The sequence below is a fragment of the Falco punctatus genome (assembly GCF_963210335.1).
Source record: "Falco punctatus genome assembly, chromosome: 5".
Taxonomy (NCBI): domain Eukaryota; kingdom Metazoa; phylum Chordata; class Aves; order Falconiformes; family Falconidae; genus Falco; species Falco punctatus.
This window is the reverse complement of record NC_137584.1, coordinates 92,039,266-92,063,085: the sequence shown is the minus strand read 5'-3', so window position 1 is coordinate 92,063,085 and position 23,820 is coordinate 92,039,266. Positions and strand designations below refer to the sequence as shown.

The window sequence follows — 23,820 nt, the reverse complement described above, 5'->3', positions numbered from 1 at the left end:
TAACATGCCTGCTGTAATGTAAATCTAAATAAATAGTTATATAAAAGTATGCGTATTTTTACTGCTCGGGGTCAAGGTTGAGTTTATATGAAAACAAAATGACTTTTGAAATTTCAGTGCATTAAAGCTGTGTATATGCCCAGAAGTATGGGACAAGGAGTTTCCTTTAAGCTTCAAGTATGAAGTGCCTTTTGGACTGTTAGCATTTTCCAGAAGCGTTCCCTGCAGTTGTCTCCATTTGCTGTTCCAGACGATTTCATGATGCTTTCTAAAAATTAAAGCCTCTGGATAGGAGAGCACTTTTTCCCCCAGCATACTGCTGCTTTGAGGTGAGGTGGTTGGTTTTCTTTGGAGGAATTGCAAAAAGTCAGAAAGAGCTCTTGGGCAGCTCAATGCTATTGAGCTAGCTTCCAGGGTGCTTTTATGGCAAAGTGCCAGCTGGCCTGCCTGCTTGCATTCGTGAGGAGAAACCCTGTTCATTTATATTCTCAATCATAAAATAGCTCGTTTCAGGATTGCCTTTTGGTAGGTACCCCATTCTCAGAAATACGTTGAAGAAAACAGTGAGGCATTAGAACACAAGCTGGAGTAACTGGTGGCAGTGCACCTCCAAGTTCTCACGAACGCTGCTTGCCAGTAGGATTTCTCCACAGAGCAGGTAGCTAGGCCACGCTGCAGATCAGGCTTGCTCTGCCAGCTGTCCAAGTGCTTTGTTGCCTTGCTGGGGGCTTTAGGACATGTGAAGAAATTACATGGGTTTTGAAGAGGATTCTCTGAAGCAGCCCTACTAGTTCAAGCTCGTTGTTCTAAATAGTGTTGTGTGCAGCTTCCACTTGTAATGTGGGACCACTTATGCACTGCAGTTCTGGATTAATGTTTTGAGGGGCACGAGGTATCGTTAGCACCTAGAACAACCAAATGTTCCTGAGTTAAGCTTGAGTTAAGCAAATTCAGTTGTGATTTCCCTGCCTCCCCATATGCTGTTGTGTTGTTTGTGTAGAAAAGCAGATTTGTGTTCTCTTCTCCCAGATGAATTGGGGAACCTGCAGTTCACAGATTTCAGTGGTTAGATTTAGAATAATCTTCTAGGAAGACAGAAGTCTACATTGTGATGTGGGCCCTGAAGTGCAAGATTATTATATCCATCATGACACGTACTAGTATTGTTGTATCTGTGTATTATTTTCTATCACTGTTTTTCTAGATAAATGCTCCCCTGACTGCATAAGAGGAGGACTACCATAGCCTAATTTTGCACTGAGGAGGATTTCTTTTGTATCTGTTTGGAATTTTCTGGTTTTATAAATACCTAATCCTTGTGTTACGCAACAGAGAGAACAAAATACCTTGTCTTCCACTTCTCTGTATCTCTTAAGAGCTTGTGGCCTAGAATGTAGACTAATTTTTGGAGTTGTTTTTTTTTTTTTTAATTAGAAACTTCCCTTAGTGGACTGTTTTACAGATTTGTTTTCCTTGAATAACCAGGATACTGCACCTATAGTATCGTGAATCATTACAGTCATCGCAAACCAATATTTCTCATAAGTGTATTAAAACCAAAATGACCGTAATACTAAGATAATCAGAAAACTGCACCTCCTTCCTGTAATAACACAGTATTCTTCACAGGACACTTAAATACAAATAAAAAAAAAAAAACAAAACCAAACCAAAAAAACCAACAACAAAACAAAACACGCTTTTATTTAGCATCTGCCCAGTTCGTTCATTAGGGGGCACTGCACAGCTATAGAAGGGTTCCTGGGATTTGCAGAAAAACTTGGGTGTTTCCAGTGATGCTATTTCACTTCCCGTAACCTCCTCTTCCAAACTGCCTGAGGACAGTGTAACACGAAGTCGTTGCTGTAATTTAAGCTCAGTTCTGACTAAAACTGTTTTTGATAACAGTTTATGGTAATTGAAATTTTACATTCTAACATTGTATAAAGTCCTTTTCTGTGTGCAGAGAAGTGTCTTCATAGTAGTTCGCAGCACTGTCTGATTTGCCGTTCGTGTGGATGCTACACTTAACGTGTATGTTTCTATATACGGCTTTCTAAATGTTAATTCGGACCATAAGTACTTACTGGACTTTGATTTAGTTTGTATGTATCAGGGGTCCTCAAACTTTTTAACCAGGGGGCCGGTGCGGATGCAGTGGCAGGGACTCATCTGCGGCTGCTTGGTTTCCCCCCCAACCCCTGGCGGGGGGGCAGGGGGGTTCTGTAAATACCGGGGGCCGGATTGAGGACCCTGGGGGGCCGTATCTGGCCCGCGGGCTGTAGTTTGAGGACCCCTGGTGTATATGGTTGGAAATATGGGTTACTTCTTATGGATCCTGATGGGGAAATGTTAGTAATAAAGAATTGCTTTCTCTCCAGCACTGTATGCAAATATGCCTTTTGCCTTTGGACATGGACTTCTCTAATGAATACCAGAATTTTTGCAACAAAAAATTTTGCAACAAGAGAAATTACTTAAAAAACATTTTATAAACTCAACACAGGAGCAGAATGCTTTGCAGTAATGAATGTTAACCTGTACCAGTATGTTTCTGAAGAGAATGTACAGGGAGTCACTTGTTTTTCCAGGTATTTGAGTTGATAAGGTAGCACATTGAGAGCATTCCTGGTTACTTTATAGGGGTTTGGTTTTCTGTCTGCCTGGTTTAGCGCTCCCATTATACACATGAGCCTACATTTGCATAGGTTTCTTGTGAGATTTTTCCAAATTTCAAAAACTTTTTATCAATTAGATCTTTTGGGATATGAGCCATTCTTGTTCTGCCTTATGCTAGGCACCATGCATCTGTGTTACTTTGACTGGAAGTTTTAGGTTATATAAATGGTGTTAAATAGGGAAATAATTTCATAAGCTTTGTTGCATGTTAAGCCTAATTTTAATTTTTTTTTTTTTTGGTCCTGTATTTTACATGCCTTTTGTCCTACCCTGTCTCCTGTGGTACCCTTATAAGCAAATGGCAGAAGATTGTAGTATCTAATAATGCTTGTTTTCAAGGAGGCTAGGCTAAAGCAGTCCTGGCCATTGCTGAAGGGTAGCTGCTGGGAGATGATGGGACATCCAGCCAGACTCTTTGCCAACTTCCATCATGAGAGGCAGTGCATAAGGCACAGTGCCTCCTTTGAACTCTTATTCAGGAAAGCTGCAAAATTTTAGAGGCAGTTACATGTTTCTCTTAGCTTTGTTTCAGAACTCCTGCCAGCAGTGCTGCACCTGCCTCATTCATGTGAAGTCCTCTCTAAACCTGTCTGATTCACACAGCGGAAGCGAAGGGAAGATGATACTTCTGTGTTAAATCTGGAGAGTACAGGGACATGACAAGGGTAGTCTGTTCCTTCTTGACAAGGGTAGTCTGTTCCTTCTTGGAGTGATATCTTCTGCCTGAGACCTTTTGGGAAGTAATGCCTGATGTGTGCATTATCAGCCCTAATTTTAGCGGTGGTTACACAAGTAGGGACACACGTAATGCCACTTAGGCCAAGAGCATGACAGTACGTGAACCAAAGCTGCCTAGAATAAACCTTGCAGCCGTCCTTATGGCTGAAAACACAAGTAAAGTAGCCTTTGTGATTGACAGCTATTGCATGGACTGATTAGTCAGGAAAAAAATTGATGCTATTCTGTGACCCATTGATATGTTGTGTTCAGTTGGATTTTGGAGGATGTCACTTGTGCTTCACACCAGAAGCAGATGGCACGATTGTACGGTTTCCAAGGGGTGTCCTATTCTGGTCTGTGTCAGCCTGCCACTTTGCTTTTACTGCCTCTGTCAAAATAAATCTTTCAATTGCATGGAGCCCGTTCTTGATATGTAATAGTCTAAAGCATGCATAATCCTGTGACTGGTTTTTATCTCTGTTTCATGTATAAGCCACAGCTCTAGTCAACAATTTTTTCACTAACTAGAATATGAAACATGTTAATGCCTAAACGAAGATTTAAGATGAAAATCTTAAATACCTTGGAATAAAAACATGGCAGATTGTGTTTTATAAAACTTACGTCTAAGTGGTAGTTAGGCACAAAATATTAGTATTAAACCTTCTCGTCTAGTTTTAGTTTATAACTATTATGTTTTTGTTGTCCTTTAAAAAGACTTGCGTTAGTATATGAAGGCATTAATATGGCTGTGTACTTAGGGACTTCTGTACCCTGGTTTTACAAGCTGGCCATAGTTGGATGCGCTGGTGCTCTCTGATGAACAGCAAGGCAGTCCCTCCATGAATGAAGAACATTTACTTCTTCCCACCGTCCGTCTGGTTATTGTTTCTTCCTTTTGGTTTGTTTTTTTTTTCTCGGGGGGGAAAAAAGTCCTGGTGATGACAAGCTGAATGCAAGCCAGCAGAACAGAACGGCTTGCAGCAATGGAGGGCTGTGTTGCTGTACTAGCAAGTGTGTTGCCGGCAGGCCCCTGTGCGGTACTGACAGGGCTGCATCAGGAGAACCGCATCCAGCCGGGGCATCCTGTTGATACTGCTGTACTGAAATAAGCCCACTGGAAGGGCATGTGGAGGTGGCATGGGGAATGCAGAATGTGTTGAAGGAGAAGCTGGGGGGAGTGGGGTTACTCATTCTGGAGAGAAAACTGAGGAGTAGGGGAAGCCTTCCTGCTGTCTTTGACTGTGGATGGGGAAGACAGAAAATACTTCTTGCAGCTACGTAGTGCTTCCACATATTTCACTATGAAAAGTGAATAAGGGAAATATTTGATAAGCTGTTAGGAAAAAAAATTCTCGCCATGAGGGGTTACAGACTTTGGGAAAGATTGTCCAGAAAGGTTGTGGCCTTTCCATCCTGAGAGCAGTTCAAAATTCAGTATGGCCCTAGGCATCCTGGTCTGTGTTGGCTCTGCAGTTGAGCTGGAGGTTGGATAAAATAATCTTCAGGGCCCCTTCCAGCCTGAAATATCGGTTAGACTGTTGTTAAAGAAGTGAGAGGCCTTTTAATCTGTTTATAAATGCAGTGAAGGAGTTTTGCTTAGCTTTTGGTCCAGCTTGCCTGTTCCAGGAGCGTTTATACATGTTACAAATGTACAGGCTTCCCACAGTTTTGACACAGTGCTGTAGAGCAGTATGTATGGGGATCTCATCCTCACTTGTTCGTCTTAAGATTTAACACCTCTAATAGGTTCTTTTCTTGGAGATGTAAGGTAAATCAAACTAGTTTTGAGGTAAATAATGTGTGCCTGAGTGCTTCCCTATCTGGGAGACTAGTGACTGCTGCTGTTTTGCTGAAATTAAGCTCTTAGCAGATGATTGTGTCTCTCTTGCTTGTGTCAGGCAAGGTAACAAGTAGGAGCATGCAAAATCAGCAGATGGTTGGATTTCTTCTTCCTAGGCCAAACTGATGGATTTGCACATAGCAAAATGCTTGTAACACTTTTTGTGTTTGACTTTCAATGTTCGCAGCAATTGGAAGAAAAAAGTGAGGATGAGGAGGATAAAGAGTGCTTAAAGCAAGCAATAACCGCCCTACTAAATCTTCAAAGCAGTATGGAACGGATATGCTCCAAAAGTCTTGCAAAACGAAGGCTTAGGTAAACATGTTTCCATTTTTCCTGCTTTCTACTCTGCTTTGCTATAAATCCAGGGCTCCCAGTTTCCTCTTTTAGTAAACAATGAACAAAATAGTTTGTGACAAGCCTGCTTTTTCAGAGGAAGTGACATCAAAGCCAAGATAATTTGTTATTGTTTTAAAACCGTTCTAATTTCTATGTGTCCTTGCATACTGGTAGTTGAGACGTTCTGAGAATTCACTGGTAAGTAGAAAGTTATGGCATTTGTGGGTTAATTATGCTCAGATAATATTAATAGCTACCTAAAAATGTTGTTAAAGGGGTTTTCTGTGTGATGAAGGGAGCGTTCTTGAATATGAAACTAATTAACCTGAGGAGTTTTTTGAGCAACGGCTAGTTAAAATTACCACTGGATAATAGAAATAGATGCATAGATAACTAGTACTTTGTTGCACTGTTGTAGTGAGTTCTTGGATTATGCTATCTGCTGTTTGATTTAATGCTAGTATTTGTGCAGATGTTTAAATGTGTTAAAATTTTTACTTTTGCTCTTAAAATTGTTTCAGTATTTTCTTTGCAAAGAAAGCTCTGTGCTGTGAAATGTAGTCTTTAGGCTTGGACATGAACACATTTAACAGCTTACTTTCTCTGGATATGCTTCTTTCAAATTAATGCAGTCTAAAATTGTTTTATCGGCTATGGAAATAAGTGGTTTGTTAGGCTAAGAAGTGCTAATGGCTTGCCTGTTTCTGGTTGCCTGTGTTTAGGCAAAACATTTGTTGCATAGAAGATAAGATTTATCAGATGAGGTACTTAAGAGAAACATTAGTCAAGGCTTGCAATGGTGCTGATATTGAGCGCTGAAGTTGCATTCTCAGTGGAATTCTCACCACTCAGAAAGATGATCTTGTGTTTTTTGCTGTTAATAGTGGTTGTGGTTTTTAAATACATGTATACTAATAGGCTGCCTTTCTCCCATCCTTCACTGAAGTGAATCTGCATGCCGATTCTATACTCAGCAAATGAAGGGGAAACAGCTAGCAATTAAGAAAATGAATGAAATCCAGAAAAACATTGATGGTTGGGAGGGTAAGGACATTGGACAATGCTGTAACGAGTTCATCATGGAAGGAACACTCACACGTGTAGGAGCAAAGCATGAGAGACACATATTTCTGTTTGATGGCTTGATGATTTGCTGTAAGTCAAATCATGGCCAGCCAAGACTTCCTGGTGCTAGCAATGCAGAATATCGTCTAAAAGAAAAGTTCTTCATGCGAAAGGTACAAATCAACGATAAAGACGACACTAATGAGTACAGACATGCTTTTGAAATCATCTTAAAAGATGAGAACAGTGTTATTTTTGCTGCTAAATCAGCTGAAGAGAAAAACAACTGGATGGCAGCATTGATATCTTTGCAGTATAGAAGCACGCTGGAAAGGATGTTGGATGTAACAATGTTGCAGGAGGAAAAAGAGGAGCAGATGAGATTTCCAAATCCTGAACTTTATAGATTTGCAGAACCTGACTCTGAAGAGAATATTGTGTTTGAAGAAAACATGCAGCCCAAATCTGGAATCCCCATCATCAAGGCAGGAACTGTTGTCAAGCTCATTGAGAGGCTGACTTACCACATGTATGCAGGTGAGGCACATCATTTATATAGCCAAAACTCAAGGTGGTGACTAGTTCGTGCTTCTTTTTATGCATTAAATACATGCAGCAAAATAATTAATGTGTGTAGAAAGCAAATATGCTTTGCAGTGCCATATTCTAACATGCTTTTTGAATTAAGATTTTGAGATCTAAATATGCACCGCTGTAGCAGTTAAAAATATGAAACCTGTTTGGCTAAATGTAGTGGGATATACATGTGGATAAGTTTATTCTCTTACAGAGGATGGGGAGGTGGGGGCCTGCAGGAATTTAGCTCTAGACAATACTTTTTCCTGTATGCCCCAGGCTACAAGAATTACCTTCCCTCTCCAAAGCTGGGTGGCACGTGAAGCTGCCAGCATTGTGGGAAAGAATTATGAGCCCAGTGTTTTCAGTTAACAGATTGTACTCCATTAACTCTTACCTGTGTCCATGCTGGCAAGTAATGAAAAGACTGAATACCAGCTGGAAGCGGTCACCTGCATAATTTGGCCTCCGAACTTCTTAGTCAGAATTTCAGTGGGGATTTGATTTGAGGACTTTTGACTTTGGATTTCTGTTTGTGTTGAATATACATCACAGGCGTTTCTGTGATCATCTAGTCCAACATTAGTATATAGAGTTTTTCTCGCTAATTTCCCAGGACTTTTATAAGCTGTGCTGAAAAGCATGGGCTTGGGTTTTAGTTTGGATTTTTGGGCTGGTTTTGTTGTTTGTTTGGGGTTTTTTTATTTTACCGGTATGTCAGTTATTCTAAAACTTCATCCATCTTGGTATTAGTGCTTCTCATATTAAACTGTCTCTTGTTTATTTTTTCTTTCCTTTTACTCTTTACACTCTCCTTATCCTAAATTGTTCTTCTGCAGCTCAGTACTGGATACCCTGCACAGACCAGGAATATTTGTTTGGAAGAAGTGGGGAGTAAGCAGAATGTAGTTAGTGTAGTTTAGTACCTTTGTTTGGTTTTAAAGTGCTTTTAAATACATCTGTTTACTCCATTACTTCTATTACTCTTCTCCACATTTCCTTCAGTTGAGCTTTCCTAGCATTTATTAGAAACCCAAACGCAATATCACACTGGCAGTTTTTACCAGGCACAAAAGTGCCTGTGTTCATGTTCTTGTAACTATAAACTTCTAGTTCTTGGTTTTGAATTTTACAGGCATAATTTATGACACGTTCTTGTGGTTTGGGAAGTTAAACAATTTATATAATTTTTTTTTTTTAAAGCTAGCATTGTATTTGGCAGAGAATTAGCAAAAATAGTACTTCAGATTTATTAGTGCCCTTGTGAACATTTGGTTTGCTTTGCTTTGGCTAACTTTCACGCCGTTGAGAATTGCCCTTCCCATACATACTGGGACTTTGGTGCCATAGCCTTGGCGTTGCTCCAGGTGTTAGCAGTGCCCTCCACATGTTGCCTCTGTCCAGGGAGCCACAAACTACATTCTCCAGTTCCATAAAACAGAAAGGTCTGTTTTTAAGGATCGTGTGGCTTATTGAAATATGTCTCGTGTGTGGCTTTTTTGCATCTGCATGTCTTTTTGGCCTTTCTGGCATGTAGACATCAAGGAAGTATTCAGATTGATTGATTAGATGGACCTTTGTCCACAGCCATTTAAACCCCTGCTTATAACAGCCCTTATTTAAGTAGATTGCTTGAAACCGAATGTTGTAGGTATGTGTGACATTAACCAAACTATTGTATGACAAAACTGAGAATGTGGGTACTGTGAGACAGGCTGAAAGACTTTGTCCAAAAGAATAAAAATGGTTGTCCTAGATTCGCGGTATTGTTTAGGTTAGAAAAGACCTTTAAGATCAGAGAGTCCAACTGAACCTGGCACTGCCAAGTGCACCACTAAACCATATCCCTAAAAGAAGGCAGCAGGAGCTCTTTGCTCCAACAGGAGTAGGTATCATATATATATATATAATCATATAAATATCATTCATACATGAATAGTGATGTATTTAGCCTGCCTTTGTAGCCTTAAAGATCTTTGTGCAATATACATGGACCTGATACTGAATTGCTAGGTTGCATGTCATTTCTCAACACTCTTACCTTTCGTTCTATACCTTCTGTTTTATCATTGGTTTTCTATGAGGAAAAATGTCACCGTTCTAACCATTCTGTGCTGTCTTTTCCAGAGGGTCAAAGAAATAGAGATATAGTGACTCAGCCAAAAATTCTCTGTTATACAGGAAGCAAGGTCCATTTACTATGTAAATCATTCAGTGTTCTGTTGCGTTTTATGAGACAACTTTCTATAATAACCCTTTAGCTCTTCTTTCGGACACAGATCAGCTGAGTTCAAGGCTTCTGGTTTTGCTTAGAGACATGTGAAGATGAGTACTCTGGTGATGTCTAGCCAAACATTTACAGACTGTAGAAATGCTTTCTTGCCCCACATAGGACTGTGTATGCATGATTGTTATCTTAAAAGTTGACTTTATGTTCGTATGCCAGAGCAGCAAGCCCTTACTTTTCTGATGTGACTTCTTTCAAACACAGTGTGACTGTTATGGCATAGCAGCCCTTGATCTGGCAGTCCAAAGATAGTATTTACCATAGCTGTGACTCTTTTCTAGATTTTTATCTTTGTAGGTCAAATACTATAAGGAATAATTACGGATATAATTGCAGAGGTGGTAGCAATTTGTTGCAAGTAGCTGAAGAGCAGTTTAGGTGGTTGCATGTTGAAGAGTATATGGGCTGTGTTCAGGCGGTAGTCAAATCAGGTCTCAACTTTTTTGTCATCTGTGAAGATACACACAGCCCATCTCATTTGTAGATACGGGGGTTGGGGCTTTTTATTTTTCTTCTCTCACCTCCCTGACAATGCACCAACCAGCTTATCAGCTGAAATATTTCTCTTTTTCATCATGTAACAGGGAAAGCCCGGTAGCCTAGCTCTAACAGAGCAGTGCTGCTGGGGGTAGGAGGCATCCAGCCACGGTGAGAGCTAGGACAGGGAGAGAACCCTGGCAGCCACCTGCCTGCAAGTGTGGCAGGCTGTCCAAACCATCCTGTGGCAGAGCAGCAAAATAGGGAGAAGTCTCCTCTCAGAAGCAGCTTTCGATATATTTTTATGTGAGAGAAACTGCTCTTCCATTAGAAGTTCAGATTCTGACCCTATTTGCATATTCTGGTGTGTTTTACTTGCTTTAGTGTGTTTCTGTGTTCATTATCTCCTCCTTTGCCTGACTCTTGTTCAAGAGCAGCTGAGTTAGGTGGCACCAAGATTTGAAAGTTGTGGCTTTTTTTTTTTTTTTTGTCTATAGGGCAATGCTCTTCTATTTTTAAAACTTTGAGATGTTGAGAGTGCTTGTGCGTCATCATAGTGTCCGTTTCCTTTCTTAAGGAATTCAAGGGTGATTATTTATAAATCCTTGTAGAACAAGTTATTGTTCTTTTTTAGCTTTCAAATTGGCTGTATTGAAGAGAGAATTATCACATGAGCAGACATCCTGACTAACTAGTGTTGTCTGCATTTTTTTAGCGCTTGCTCGTATAGTGTACACTATTTTGAGTTACAGATTTTGCTAGTAAGATAACAAGGTTAGGTTTGATTTTCTGATCTACTTCATTTGAAATTCAGTATATATCGTGGATTTAAACACTGACCCTACCTGTAAATAACAATATCTGTGACTCAGCTTGCAGTGATCTGAAAAGGTTAATTTTGGGTGTATGCTGTGTACAGAATGCAAGCTGTGAAAACATGAATTACTGTGCTTACTTCTATACTTGTTTTTTAGGACAACAAAAATTGTGTGTTTTCGTGATGAGGATGATGGGGACAGGGATGACATTCTTCGTGCAAAAGGACTCAGAGTTTTACCTTTGAAAAGGATTTTAGACTGTACAGTTTCAAGGAGAGGTGGGAGAGGTGTTATGATAAAGAAAATGGTGTAATGGAGGACATAGGGATGGTAAAGCAGAATAGCCAATTGTTGAAGAAAAGAGAATTAAGATACAACAGAAATGCAAGGAAATGCTGCGTTATGTGTAATGCATTGTTAATCTGACACATTAAACTGTTGCCCAAATGAAGAGCTGAGTAGGATCTAAAAAAGTTAGAATGTGCATTCAGATGGACAAGATGCTGGTAAATAGTTAAAGAGGATTTTTAAAAAGCTCTTAAAAAACATACATATTCCAGGAAACAAGTCTAATGGCTTAATATAGTGTTAGGTCATATAATGCCGGTGCGTTTTTCTTCATTACAGTCTATAGGAACTCCTCCTTCAAGTCCTGTGTGCTCCTTTTCAGCCACTCTGTGTTAGAGAAATTACCATTTGGGGTTTGTTTTTAAAGTATTTATTATTATGGATTTATTATGCAAAGCTATTGCAACCCACTCATTAGCTTTGTTCAGTGATAACGATGTTGTCCTTGTTTCTAGTAAGCTCTCTGCAGTGCCAGCATGCTGTCACTGCATTTCCTCATACTTGAAAACAAATGGTTTTGCTTTTATAATTAAGGGAGACGCTTTGGTTTTCTGTTTTGAATATCTGATTGTTTTTGAAATGCATTTGAATATTTTAAATGAACTGATATGTAACTAGTGAATTTAAATGAAATCTGTTGACTTTTTGAAGTGAAGTAAATATAACTTCAAAGTATAGCTCTCGGCTGAAAAAATACCTAGCCTGCCCTAACCACCACAACTGGTTATCGGTTGGACCATTTAGGGAAAACATGCTCTCCTTGAAGAGGCCATTTCTATCCAATGCAGTTACTTGCCCTGTCTTTTGAGCTCTCTTGTCCTGATCGTTGTCAAAACTAAATTTGTTTACTAGATGGCTCATAAAGAAAATAATCTATTTATTATTTTCAGAGTTGTTGAAAAGGAATCCAGTCTTCTAATAATTGAAGGGAAATAAAAAGTAATCGTTTTGAATTTTCAACAGAATAAAAATAGTTTTTAAATTCTGCTTTGTATTGGTATTTTAAGAGGTTCTGAATTGTTACCAAAGCTATTTTTGTTTACGTAATCTTCTCTGTAAATTGATAGGCCGGCATCCTTAATTTTGGGGGATACCTAAAGTTGTTTTAAACTATAAAAAATCCCAATAGGTAATTGCTGACATGAGCGTAAAATTATTCTTTGTCTTAGATCCCAACTTTGTTCGGACTTTTCTCACAACATATAGATCCTTCTGTAAACCTCAAGAGTTGCTGAGTCTCCTAATAGAAAGGTATGCCAGTGTTACAAATATTGTTCGTACAAAGTGTGTTATTTCTCCCCACCACCCCCCACCACCCCCCACCCCGACTTTTACTTGGAGTTTTTGTAAGATTCCAGTTTTCCAGTTAAAAGCCCAAACCCTTTTTAAAAAGTTGTCAAATTCAACGATTTCAAGTGAAATGTGCAAGTTATATCCAGAAGTTTTAGGGTTGTTCAGGTAGCTCTAGTAACTTCCAGCATCCCGTGGTTTTGTCTTTGAAATCTCTATTACTGAATTTAGCAAATCTTCCTGTGTGCTTACCAAGATGTAAGATTCTGATGTGTGGAAACGTTACGAATTTTGAGCTATCTTTCATCAAAATTTTATTTGTGTGTAGTGTGAGCAAAAGACTATGTAATAGCCTAGTGCTTATACTCATCTTCTGTGCTAGATTTGAAATTCCAGAGCCTGAGCCAACAGAAGCTGATCGTATTGCTATGGAGAACGGAGACCAGCCTCTGAGTGCAGAGCTGAAAAGATTTAGGAAAGAGTACATTCAACCTGTGCAGCTACGGTGAGTGTTGCATCAATGTGAGCCAAGCTGACTTCCCTTAAGTTTTTTGAAGTACTATCTTTTATCTTGTGGCTCTTTGTGATACCGGCAGCCTTTCTTGTAGAGATGCTTTGATGGAGAGCGTGCATGGGCAGTCAGCCATTTTGACCTTGCTACTTGAAAACCTGGTGGGAACTTGAAATCATGGAATGAAAAGCCTTGGGAAATGCTTGTGCTGAGTTTTAGACTATTAGTTTGCAAAATTAGTTTCTTACGCTTTTCTTTTTTTCTTTCTTTTTTTTAATCCATGTTGTTTCTGCAAGGCTATACAGCATAAGTGTGCCACAGAGATGTGGGTAGAGAACATTTTAGATAATGTTCCTTTTGTGAACAATAGCATTACTCTGACTTCTTTAAATTTAAAATTAGAAAAATGCTTACAGCTCGTTGCTGGTGAAATGCAGACAGTAGCAGAGCTGCACTTGGTCTGCTGATTCTGGTATTCCTGTGAGCCCTTGCCTACTAAAAGCTTTGAAATGCTAGGTATCAAGATAGACTGTATTGTTACTTATCCTTTACTTTTTCAGAGTATTAAATGTATGTCGACACTGGGTAGAACACCACTTCTATGACTTTGAAAGAGATGCTGATCTTCTGCAACGTTTGGAGGAATTCATTGGAACAGTAAGAGGTACTTACGGTTTCTTAAATGCTGGCACTTATCATAAAGCATCCCTTTTCAAAGGTGTGGAATGGGATCATTTTTCCTTTTACTGAGCAGATCAAGAAAATCAGGACTCCTTATTAAATGCTTCACAAAGAACACAAACCTTAATCTTAAAAAATCACCACCACCCACCACTATTATTCAGTCTGGTCCCCCTGTTCAGAAGAATGTTATTTACATCCTGATAAATAAGTATTGGTTTTGTTATAAAGGACTGAAATAATGCAAAACTAATAACTGAGTCAGGACAGAATAATTGTTTTGATTGTCCTCTTAAACTATAGGCAGGTAACTTTTGCAAAATTTTGATGGTGGGAACCACTATTTCTTTGAAGCAAGCGTTTTCCAGCTATTTCACAGTACATAGTAGACCTGTAGGACACCTGCCACTTGTGATTGTACAGATCTTTTCTGTTCCTTTGTAACAAAAACGGAGACAGCTACAGGAGCAGTTTGTAGGAAAATACTATGATAGAGAAGTATTTAATGGTTATTTAGCAATTAAATGTAGGAGGAGAATAAGCCAGCTAGTTTAATGTAGATTACTGGTAAATTTTCAATGAACTTGCCATCTCATGCGTGAAATTCTTACAGCGTAGAGCTAAACCAGCATTTGGCCTTTAGATTTTATTCTGACCTTTGATGCTAAACGCACTAGAAGGAGAAGCTTCTTGTTGTTTTGCTCTTCTGTGTTATCTGAAGTAAACGTGTACTCTTGCCCAAACTATAAAGTTCAGGAATTGCATTTAGAAGAAGAAAGAGTGAAGTGCAAAGAAGAAAAAGAAGTGCAAAAGAAGGTTAGTTCCCAAAACTCACTGTAAAGTCAGAAGAGAAAGGGAAACACCTCATTTGGAGAAGGAGCCTCGTGTGGGTGTGCTGAATTGTGCTTGGGCAAACCTGGCATGCTCAGCATTGGCTATTGAGGAATTCTTTATATGTTTGAGTGCTTCGAGACTTGGATGAGAACACCACTTATGTGCTACTAAAGGGTATATGGTTGCTTTAATTTAGTAGGTTTTGGGGTTTAACCCAACTTTTCCTAAATTACACTTACCTCTTTGAAAAAACAGTATCGAGAGTAAATAAATAGTCGTTTTCTCTCTGTGTGACAGGCAAAGCAATGAAGAAATGGGTTGAGTCGATCACAAAGATAATCAACCGGAAAAAGCAGGCACAAGCCATTGGGCCAAGTCACAACATTACTTTTGAGAGCCCACCTCCGGCAATTGAATGGCACATAAGCAAACCAGGACATACTGAGACTTTTGACTTGCTCACTTTGCATCCAATAGAAATTGCTCGGCAGCTCACTTTACTTGAGTCAGATTTTTACAGGTAACCAAAGTATTCTCCAGCATGACATTATTTCTGTGGGCCTCTGATGTGAAGCCCTGGAGTAGGTCAAGGGACTTCACCAGTGCTGTATATTAATTGCTGTTTTTTCTGAAAATAAATTCTGAAAAACAGTATTTGTCTTATCTTCCCCAAGTTAACATGCAGCACATGTGACTGCATAATGTTAATTGCATTTTGCTGCAGATTTCTTGTGATACTTTCTGAGTAGATCAACCTTTGAGAAGTATGAAGATTAATTTTTTCATATTCTAGTTTGTGAAGCAAATTATGAACCATGTCAGATCTCGCCAGCTGTCTGTGAGAGGTTGTTCAGGTGTTGGAAGCTCACATTTTATTATGGTGAATGAGCTGTAGACTTCACGCTTCATTTGGATGAACAGAGGTGGTTAATCACATAAATTAAGACATATTTACACAATAAAAAAAGAAGTGTAGAAATACAGTCACTTAGTTGTGTGGGGAGCCTAACATTATAGAAACAATACCTTAAGGCTTTATTTCCAAATTCACTGGAAATAAAGAGGTTTGGGGAAAATAGTATCTTCTTTCGTGCTTTTGATTACATTTGTTGATACATGGATATGCTTTTCTAGAGCAGTGCAGCCATCTGAACTAGTTGGAAGTGTGTGGACAAAGGAAGATAAAGAAATTAATTCTCCCAACCTTCTCAAAATGATAAGGCACACAACTAACCTCACTTTGTGGTTTGAAAAGTAAGTGACTTTCCTGAATCTGCAGCTACGCCATTTCTGGACATTTACAGAACATACAGAAGTATACTGTGAAAAGTTCTGTTCTGGGAGAATTCCAGTTTTAAGTCATGTTTAGGTGCTACAACTGTTCCCTGCGAGAATTTTACCATAATGGCCTCAGCTTTTTATTCTTAGAATATTTTCAACTGTTTAATCTCTAGAAACTTTTTCAAAACTGTGTCAGATCATTTGATACGCTTTTCATATCGGTTTGTGTTACGATTTAATATTTGATTTTGAAAAACTCATCAACACGTTGGTACAGAATCAAATGTTCTTGTGTATTTAGATGCATTGTAGAAACAGAAAACCTAGAGGAAAGAGTAATAGTAGTGAGCCGGATAATTGAGATCCTTCAAGTTTTTCAAGAGCTCAACAACTTTAACGGTGTCCTTGAAATTGTCAGTGCTATGAACTCCGCAGCAGTGTATAGACTGGATCACACGTTTGAGGTACAGTGAAATGTTTTCCATTTTTGCTATGGGAGTGTAAGACAGTGCACCTTAGCTACGCTAAAAGCCTGTCTTTTCAGTAAGCATGTTCTTCAAGGAAGGAGCAAAGGTGAATCCCTCAACAAATCAATCAATCAGGGTGTAATAGGGAGGGGTTTCTTCTTGATTTCAGCAGCAAGAAATCAATCCTTGCTTAAGAAAGGCAGAAAGAGGTAGCGAGTGGGGCACTGTTCTCATGGTCACCAACTTAAATATCAGTGGGAGACCACTAATCTCAGTATTGTTGCTGGGTTATGCCTTTACCGTGCCTTTCCAAGCAACCTGTTTCATCTCTCTCTTTAGCAAATTCCAAGTCGCCAGAAGAAGATTTTAGAAGAGGCTTATGAGCTGAGTGAAGATCATTATAAGAAATATTTGGCAAAACTCAGGTCCATTAATCCTCCTTGTGTGCCTTTTTTTGGTAAGTACGTTTGGTTTGAATGAACTGTATCATGCATAAACATTTGAAAAGTACTGAGCTAGGGGACTAAAAGTATGAACAATAGTGAGAAGTCAGTTTTAACAGGATAGTTGGGTTTAAATTTCAGGTACCCAGACATAAATTGCATACATGTGAAAGAAAAAGTGACTATAAATTGCAGATGTTATTTGCAGTAAGAATAAGTATATCTGTTATATCTTATTTACATATTTACTAATTTTTACTTTTAATGTGGTTTGAACTGTGTTGTGACCATAAATCCCTTAAATGGGAGGTGGTCACATTAGAAATATTATTGCCATTGACTAGTAGAGGAAGAAGGACCCTGTACCCTATCAAGAATTCCAAGAAATAAAGCTAGAGTTTTAATTTTTATAGCTTCTAATAACTAGTGTCTTATTTCTATTAAAAAGTCTTACTTGTATAAAAACACAGTTTGGGAAGAAAACCTCCCCTTTATCATCAGACTTAACAGTTCTTTTGAGTAGATTGCTTGGAATTTCAGATGTTTAGCAAATTGTGAAGTTAAGCACATGGCATTCCTGTTCTTTAGCAAGCTGCTTGAATGTTTGCAGCAGATCAGTTCCAACTGTGGACATTACACTTGTCCAGCGTAGGTGTCAGGTCAAAACTGAAAGAAAATAGTGTTGATGGCTTTTTTTGCTTTTTGCATATTGGGGAAAGGTACACTCCAGAGCTCTGTGAAGAAAGATAAAGTCAACTAAGAAACCCCCTGTCCTGCTCTAGAGATGGGTGGAGGTTGGCAGGTTCACACGTGAATAGCTTCCGTTATTTCCATCAGGTTACACGTAAGAGAACCATGACAGTTCCAGATACATTATCTGGGGACTTGAGAGCACTCATTTCTTTCTAATGTTCAGGTGATTTGGTGCAATTACAAAGCCAGGACTGGAGAATGGATCAGAAGAATAAAACCTGAAAGTAATTTTTTGGGGAGCTTAGTTGGGGTCTCAATAGAGTAGAGCTGAATTGAGGCAGAACAGTTGAGTTAAATCACTGGAGTTTAGCGTACTCTTGTCTTGCAATATGCTACTAGTGTTCAGTTGTGTGAGCTTCCTAAACAATAGAAAGATGCACAGACTTTGAAATTTTGATGCAAAAAATGCAGTTCTGGAAAAGGCATATTAAAATATTGTTGCCCTTATTTAAAAATTAGGTGCAGTTCTCTTACTGACCTTAACAGAGAATTTTTCTAAATAATTGGAGTGCAGAAATTAAATTCTTCAAGAATTCTTTGTATTCCAGTCATGTGACTTCCTCCTTTTTTTGTGCTATATATTGAGAACCTCTTCTGTGTGCTCTTTAGGGATTTACTTAACTAACATTTTGAAAACAGAAGAAGGCAACCCTGAATTTCTAAAGCGACATGGGAAAGAACTTATAAACTTCAGTAAGAGAAGAAAGGTAGCTGAAATAACAGGAGAGATACAGCAGTACCAGAACCAGCCATATTGTTTAAGAGTGGAATTTGACATCAGGGTAAGTGGCATTATTTCCTTGAGTCCATGCACTGAACTACTTTTACGGCGACTTTGTCAGCTGGTAGATCATAAGGATAGACTGAATTCACATAGACTCAATCAGACTGCACCAGTGATGAGCAGAAGACCTATCCTTAAATCTCTCTCAGGTCTCATTGTAAGAAAGGGCAGAAAGCTCGGTACTTGCAGTTTGGTGGGTTTGGGGTTGGTTGTTTTTTTGTTGTTGTTTTCCCCAGCTATTGGGATGTTGGTAGATAGATCTTCTTACCGATCGGTGTTAAACAGGAACAGGAACAACCAGATTCTCACTGTCATTGACAGAGTTGCATTTGTTTGTCCTGTGAACCCAGTTGTTGTCTTCCTCCTCTGCTACACTGCCTTTATGTTTCCAGGTTTACCTCATAGCACTGAGTTTAAATCATGTATCGGCAGTGATGATGCTCATGTTTTTCTTTCTCCTGCCATTTGTTCTCCTTGGTCTGTGGTGTGCTCTAAAAGGAGTCCTCGCTCTGTTTGCTTTTCTTCCTCCCTGCTTTTTTTCCCTCCCTGCTTTTTTGAGGGGTCCTTTTTTCAGAGGGTCCTAGGACAGGTTATCTTAAGAAATTCTGCAAGATTTTCTTTTGTTACCTGTTTTTGACAGAATGCATTGCGAGAGCAGTCTTCGCTGCATCAGTGTAAAGATGGACTACATACAGCTGCTTCTGAAAGTGTTTGAGCTAACTTGTTCTGATTTTTGCACTGCAGAAGGTATTTAGGGTACTTGCAGAGTTGTTTTGCAGATGCTAGGTTAGCAGTAGCAATGTCCAGCGAAGAGCCAGCAACAAACAGATTTAATAACTTAAAATTGTCTATCATTACTTCTGACTCCAGCATTTTCTTTCTTCTCTGGAACAGTCGGGATCGTTTGTGCAGTAGAAACAAATAGTACTGAGTTACTAAGAAGTAGTTTATCTGACAAGTTTTCTACCTTCTTGTATTTCAGAGATTTTTTGAAAACCTGAATCCAATGGGAAACAGCATGGAAACAGAATTTACAGATTATCTGTTCAACAAGTCACTAGAGATAGAGCCACGAAATGTCAAGCCTCCACCAAGATTTGTTAGTATTTAATATATTTTTAAATTTTAATATTTTTTTTAAAAAAAATGCTTATGTTTGTCTTTCACAGATAGCAGAAGTAATTTTAGATCTCTTAACTTCATAAATACAAAGTTACATTTAGGTGGTCTTGTGGCCTTTTGATTTGGGGTTTTTGGTGTTTTTTTTGTCATTTCAGCCCAAAAAATACAGCTATCCTCTCAAGTCCCCAGGTGTTCGTCCCTCTAATCCAAGGCCAGGTACCATGAGACATCCTACACCACTGCAGCAGGAGCCAAGGAAAATTAGTTACAGCCGTATCCCAGAGAGTGAGACTGAAACTACAGCATCTGCACCAAACTCTCCCCGAACCCCTCTGACCCCTCCCCCTGCTTCAGCTACTTCAAGTACTACAGATGCCTGCAGTGTGTTTGACTCGGATCCTTCAAGTCCTTTCCATTCAAGTAGGTGCTCCTAGATAGTCTACCAAGAATGGGTGTATTACATTTTCTGGTGTTAAACGGGTGAAATCATATTTAGCCTTTTAAATTGGTTATAGGAATAGTTGCTTTTGTCTCCTTGCAGCAGCAAAAAGTTTTAACATGTTTTATTTATTTTTTTTAAATAGGTTTTTATTGTAAAGGGAGAAACTGAACAGAATTAGGTGTATTACATAGAAAGTATTACATGTCTTTGCAGAGGCTGTCAAAATGGAAGACAGAGATATATCTTTTGGGCCCATATACGTCTGTTTAATTGTGAACAATGAGAATAAAAACGAATGTTTTATGGGTGCCTTATTCTGCTGACGGCCATTACAAATTGGTTTTGGTGCACATGGATGGCTTTCCTGCAGAAATCAGTATTTCCCTGTTTTAAATCCATCAGGACCCATCCACAACTGTTTTACTTCTGTCTTCACCAACATACAAGGAATCTCATATTTTAAGGTGTGCTTTCAGTAATTAATAGTGGACATAGAGCCCTCATACCTGAAAGGAGGCTCAGAGGAAATACAAGGTTAGTTCTGTGTTCACCTGCTTGTGGCAATTAGCTGAAATGACTTGCTAAGAGCAGAGGAGTGACATTGCTGCTTGTCCAAGCCAGATCTCTGGAATACCTCTTGAGAAGATGTTTTTTAGTTGTTGGGCTTGGCCTATTGAATGCAGATTCAGGATATTGTTTTAGTGGTGGTGTGATAGAAGAACAACTTTGTTGTGTGATTTTGGTCTCGAGGATTACTTAAGAATGTGCAGGAACTGATGGTCACAGAGATGATTGCAGCTCAGAAAAGCAGTTTGTCTGAAAGCTGCAAGATAGAGGGTTGTCTGTCTTTAACACCTTGATTCATGCTTCTCTTTATGAGCAATTACTTCGTTGTTTATGACACCTTTATTGGCAGCAATAAAGGAATAGTTGAACAAAAGTTATCGTTAACAGGATTATTTTTTTTTAATGTCTGCTAGGATCTGCTTCTGTGTCATCCATAAACTTTACCAAAAATTCAGATGAAGCTCATGTCCCCCCTCCAGTTCCTCCACGAAGAAGACCAGAATCTGCCCCAGCTGAATCTTCCCCATCAAAAGTAAGAAAGAAGGAAAAAAGGCATTTTTTTTCTGGGAGCAGAGGGCGTGATATGATAAAAGATAGTATATGTATTTTTTAAGAACTGTATATGAAAGAGCAAGCAGCCATGTATTTCAAGCCTTCATAGCTCTGCCTCACGTCCTGACCCCAAACAAATGAAAATTGACAGGCGGGACCTAATCTAGAGTTAGACATGTCTCTTTTCTACTGATCTGCTATGCTCAGGCCCTGACATTGCCTGTGAGAACTTGAGGCTTCAGGCAGGTGTTTCCATCTGCAGTAATTTGTCCTAGAGTATCATTTTGGGGTGTATGAGTTTGGGGGTAAAGATCTGAAGGATAGGAATGATGTCCTCTGAAAAGGTTCATTAGAATATTTGACCCTGATGCTGTGGTGCTCGGTGCTCTCTTTCCCTTCTTGATTACCTGTCCTGCCTGCCCGCTTGAGCCATTTCTACATTTTCCTTTTGCATTTGTCTGCCATCTGGGATCTGGTCCAGCCTTATTTGTGGACAGTGTCAAGTGTCTCTTGATTTCAATGGGAACTGGTTTGTGACTTCAGAGAATTGGGTGGATTTGAGAATCCCACTCAGTTACTTTGAAGCATGTGTGTCTTTGAAGAGGGCTTGTATATGGCTCTTCAGCCAGTTCTTGTTTTCAGACTACAGGTGACTGCTGTCAGCCAGCAGAGTTTTAACGCATGTGTTTCCACCAAAATGTAATTGAAAGCATCATATACATGGTGGTGTGTGGGAGACGGGTTACCCAGTCACTGTGGTCTGCAGCTTGGGAACTGTTCACTTCAATAATTCTGACTACTTAATTCCATCTTCTGAGCATAGTTTTATTTTTTTTCCCTGTTCAGCATCACCTGCCTCTCCCTTTTGCTCATTTTCTTAGAGAAATACCTGTTGCTATTACCCACCTCAAGTGCTTGTTAGTGGGGAGGTGGTGGAGGGTATCCAGACCTACCCAGCAAGCAGATCTAGAAGTAGCATGGAAATTGTTGCTTTGACCATTCTTTGCCTTGCCTTTGTCCTTCCCTGTGCATTTTCATTCCTTCATCCTTGGCTGTTAACTTGTGTATTGATATATCCCTGCTTTCCCCCTGTACATCCAGTCTGTCTTTTCTGCCCACATCATTCTGAGAAACAAGTTTTTTGGGTACCGCCACTCCCTTTCCCTTCCTTACTCCCCATCTTCATTGTGCACCTGCTTGCTGGGCCTCCTTTTTAACCAGATAAGAGCAGTCTGCAGGGCAGGAGCTTTGCATCCGTTTCACAGCAGGGTCCTGTTCTTTACTGCCACTCTAAAATTTTATTGAATGAAATGTTTGTGTACCTCAGATTACTTCTGCGCACCTGGACAGCCCACCAGCAATCCCTCCTAGGCAGCCAACCTCTAAAGTGTATTCACCAAGGTACTCAGTGTCTGACCGGACCTGCATCTCCGACCCCCCTGAAAGCCCTCCTGTATTACCACCACGAGAACCTGTGCGAACTCCAGATGTTTTCTCTAGCTCACCACTACACCTCCAACCTCCACCACTGGGGAGAAAAAGCGAACTTGGTAACACCTTTTTCCCAAACAGCCCATCTCCGTTTACTCCCCCTCAGACACCTTCTCCACATGTAGCACGGAGGCATCTTCCATCACCACCTTTGATACCACAAGATGTGGACCTCCATTCTGTTGCTGGACCACCTGTTCCTCCACGACAAAGCACTTCTCAACATATCCCAAAGCTTCCTCCAAAAACTTATAAAAGGGAGCACACACACCCATCGATGCATCGAGATGGACCACCATTGCTGGAGAATGCCCACTCCTCCTGAACTGTCCCTTGCGCTGGGAGTCACATGTTCCTGGTGCTACGTCTGTTGCTGGCAATGGATGCACTGAACCTGGTGGTGCCAAGGAGTCAGGATGTGTATGCCAAACACTAAAAACTCTCTAATAGATTGGAAATGCAGTGTACAGAAATGGAATTGCAAAACCAGACGTTCTAGTGGAAAAACCGGTTAACTTGCTATTCTTGTTTTAGTATGCAGGACATCGTTCTAAAGTAATTGGGCAACTGATTGTAGCAGAAAACAGACTTGAGAGACTTCTTTGGCCAATGAGTAGAGACTGTGTTTGTGTTAATGATCAGTAGTGTCCAGTACAGGAAGGAAAACAGTCTTTTATCCATCAGTTCCATGCAGTGTCACAGTTTTTGGAATGAAGACATTATGCACTTTTTTTAAATCTCAAACAGGGAACTTTATATCGTTCTTAGTTTTCCTTTTGCTTTACTCCCTGCTTTGAAATACCTTCCTAAAATTATGAGGACTGTGAGGAAGATCTGTGGTACCTAACTGAGGTAGAATTAAGGCAAAGCACTGTACTGCGGTCCTGTTTACAAGTTGTTACAATGAGTAGTAGGGGGTACCTAGGCTTCACCAAAGAGGTACTTTATTATTATTTTCTGAAATATTACGGTGCCAGTTCAAAAATAAATTTTTGCCAGGAAGCATAATGTCTAATTATTGCTTTCTTTAGATAGAGCAGGTGAAAGTTTTACATCATTAAGATGACAGCGAATTTTTTTTTTAAAAAAAACAGCACTATCATCCGAAGTAAATATACTACTACATTTAGAAGACTGTTAATCTCTTCTAGGCTATGTCACATTCTTTTTAAGGTTTACTGATAATCCATTTCATGGCTAGTAGCTATTCTTTTTCAGTCATGCCATGAAAACAGTCACTTGTGAAAAGGAGCACTCACTGGTCAACTTCCATAGCTATTGTCATGTTTTACTAACAATAGATTAATCAGCATACATAGAATTGCCTTGCAGTTGCATAAATCATGTGTATATAGTGAACGTTGCATAAATATACTTGCAGATTGTTTTTAATTTAATTGAAATAAAGATACAGATATGTTTGGCTGACATACGTTAAATTATTACATGG

The 23,820-nt window shown here is 39.4% G+C and overlaps 1 protein-coding gene across 4 annotated transcripts in view; it reads left to right on the top strand.

Moving 5' to 3' along the window:
* SOS1 (SOS Ras/Rac guanine nucleotide exchange factor 1) overlaps positions 1–23,798 on the top strand; it is a 63,334-nt gene extending 39,536 nt beyond the window's left edge. For 3 of the 4 annotated variants that reach the window (XM_080388643.1, XM_080388644.1, XM_080388646.1), the window contains 14 exons: positions 5,430–5,557; positions 6,528–7,183; positions 12,322–12,403; positions 12,825–12,947; positions 13,514–13,617; positions 14,766–14,988; positions 15,603–15,722; positions 16,051–16,213; positions 16,556–16,673; positions 18,022–18,194; positions 19,179–19,295; positions 19,474–19,738; positions 20,741–20,859; positions 22,207–23,798. In XM_080388643.1, the coding sequence (XP_080244769.1) occupies positions 5,430–5,557; positions 6,528–7,183; positions 12,322–12,403; positions 12,825–12,947; positions 13,514–13,617; positions 14,766–14,988; positions 15,603–15,722; positions 16,051–16,213; positions 16,556–16,673; positions 18,022–18,194; positions 19,179–19,295; positions 19,474–19,738; positions 20,741–20,859; positions 22,207–22,695 (2,880 nt within the window). In that variant the 3' untranslated portion in view covers positions 22,696–23,798. The remainder of the gene's footprint in view (positions 1–5,429; positions 5,558–6,527; positions 7,184–12,321; positions 12,404–12,824; positions 12,948–13,513; positions 13,618–14,765; positions 14,989–15,602; positions 15,723–16,050; positions 16,214–16,555; positions 16,674–18,021; positions 18,195–19,178; positions 19,296–19,473; positions 19,739–20,740; positions 20,860–22,206) is intronic. The other variant, XM_080388645.1, reaches the window with a different exon arrangement.
* The last annotated feature ends 22 nt before the right edge of the window (positions 23,799–23,820 follow it).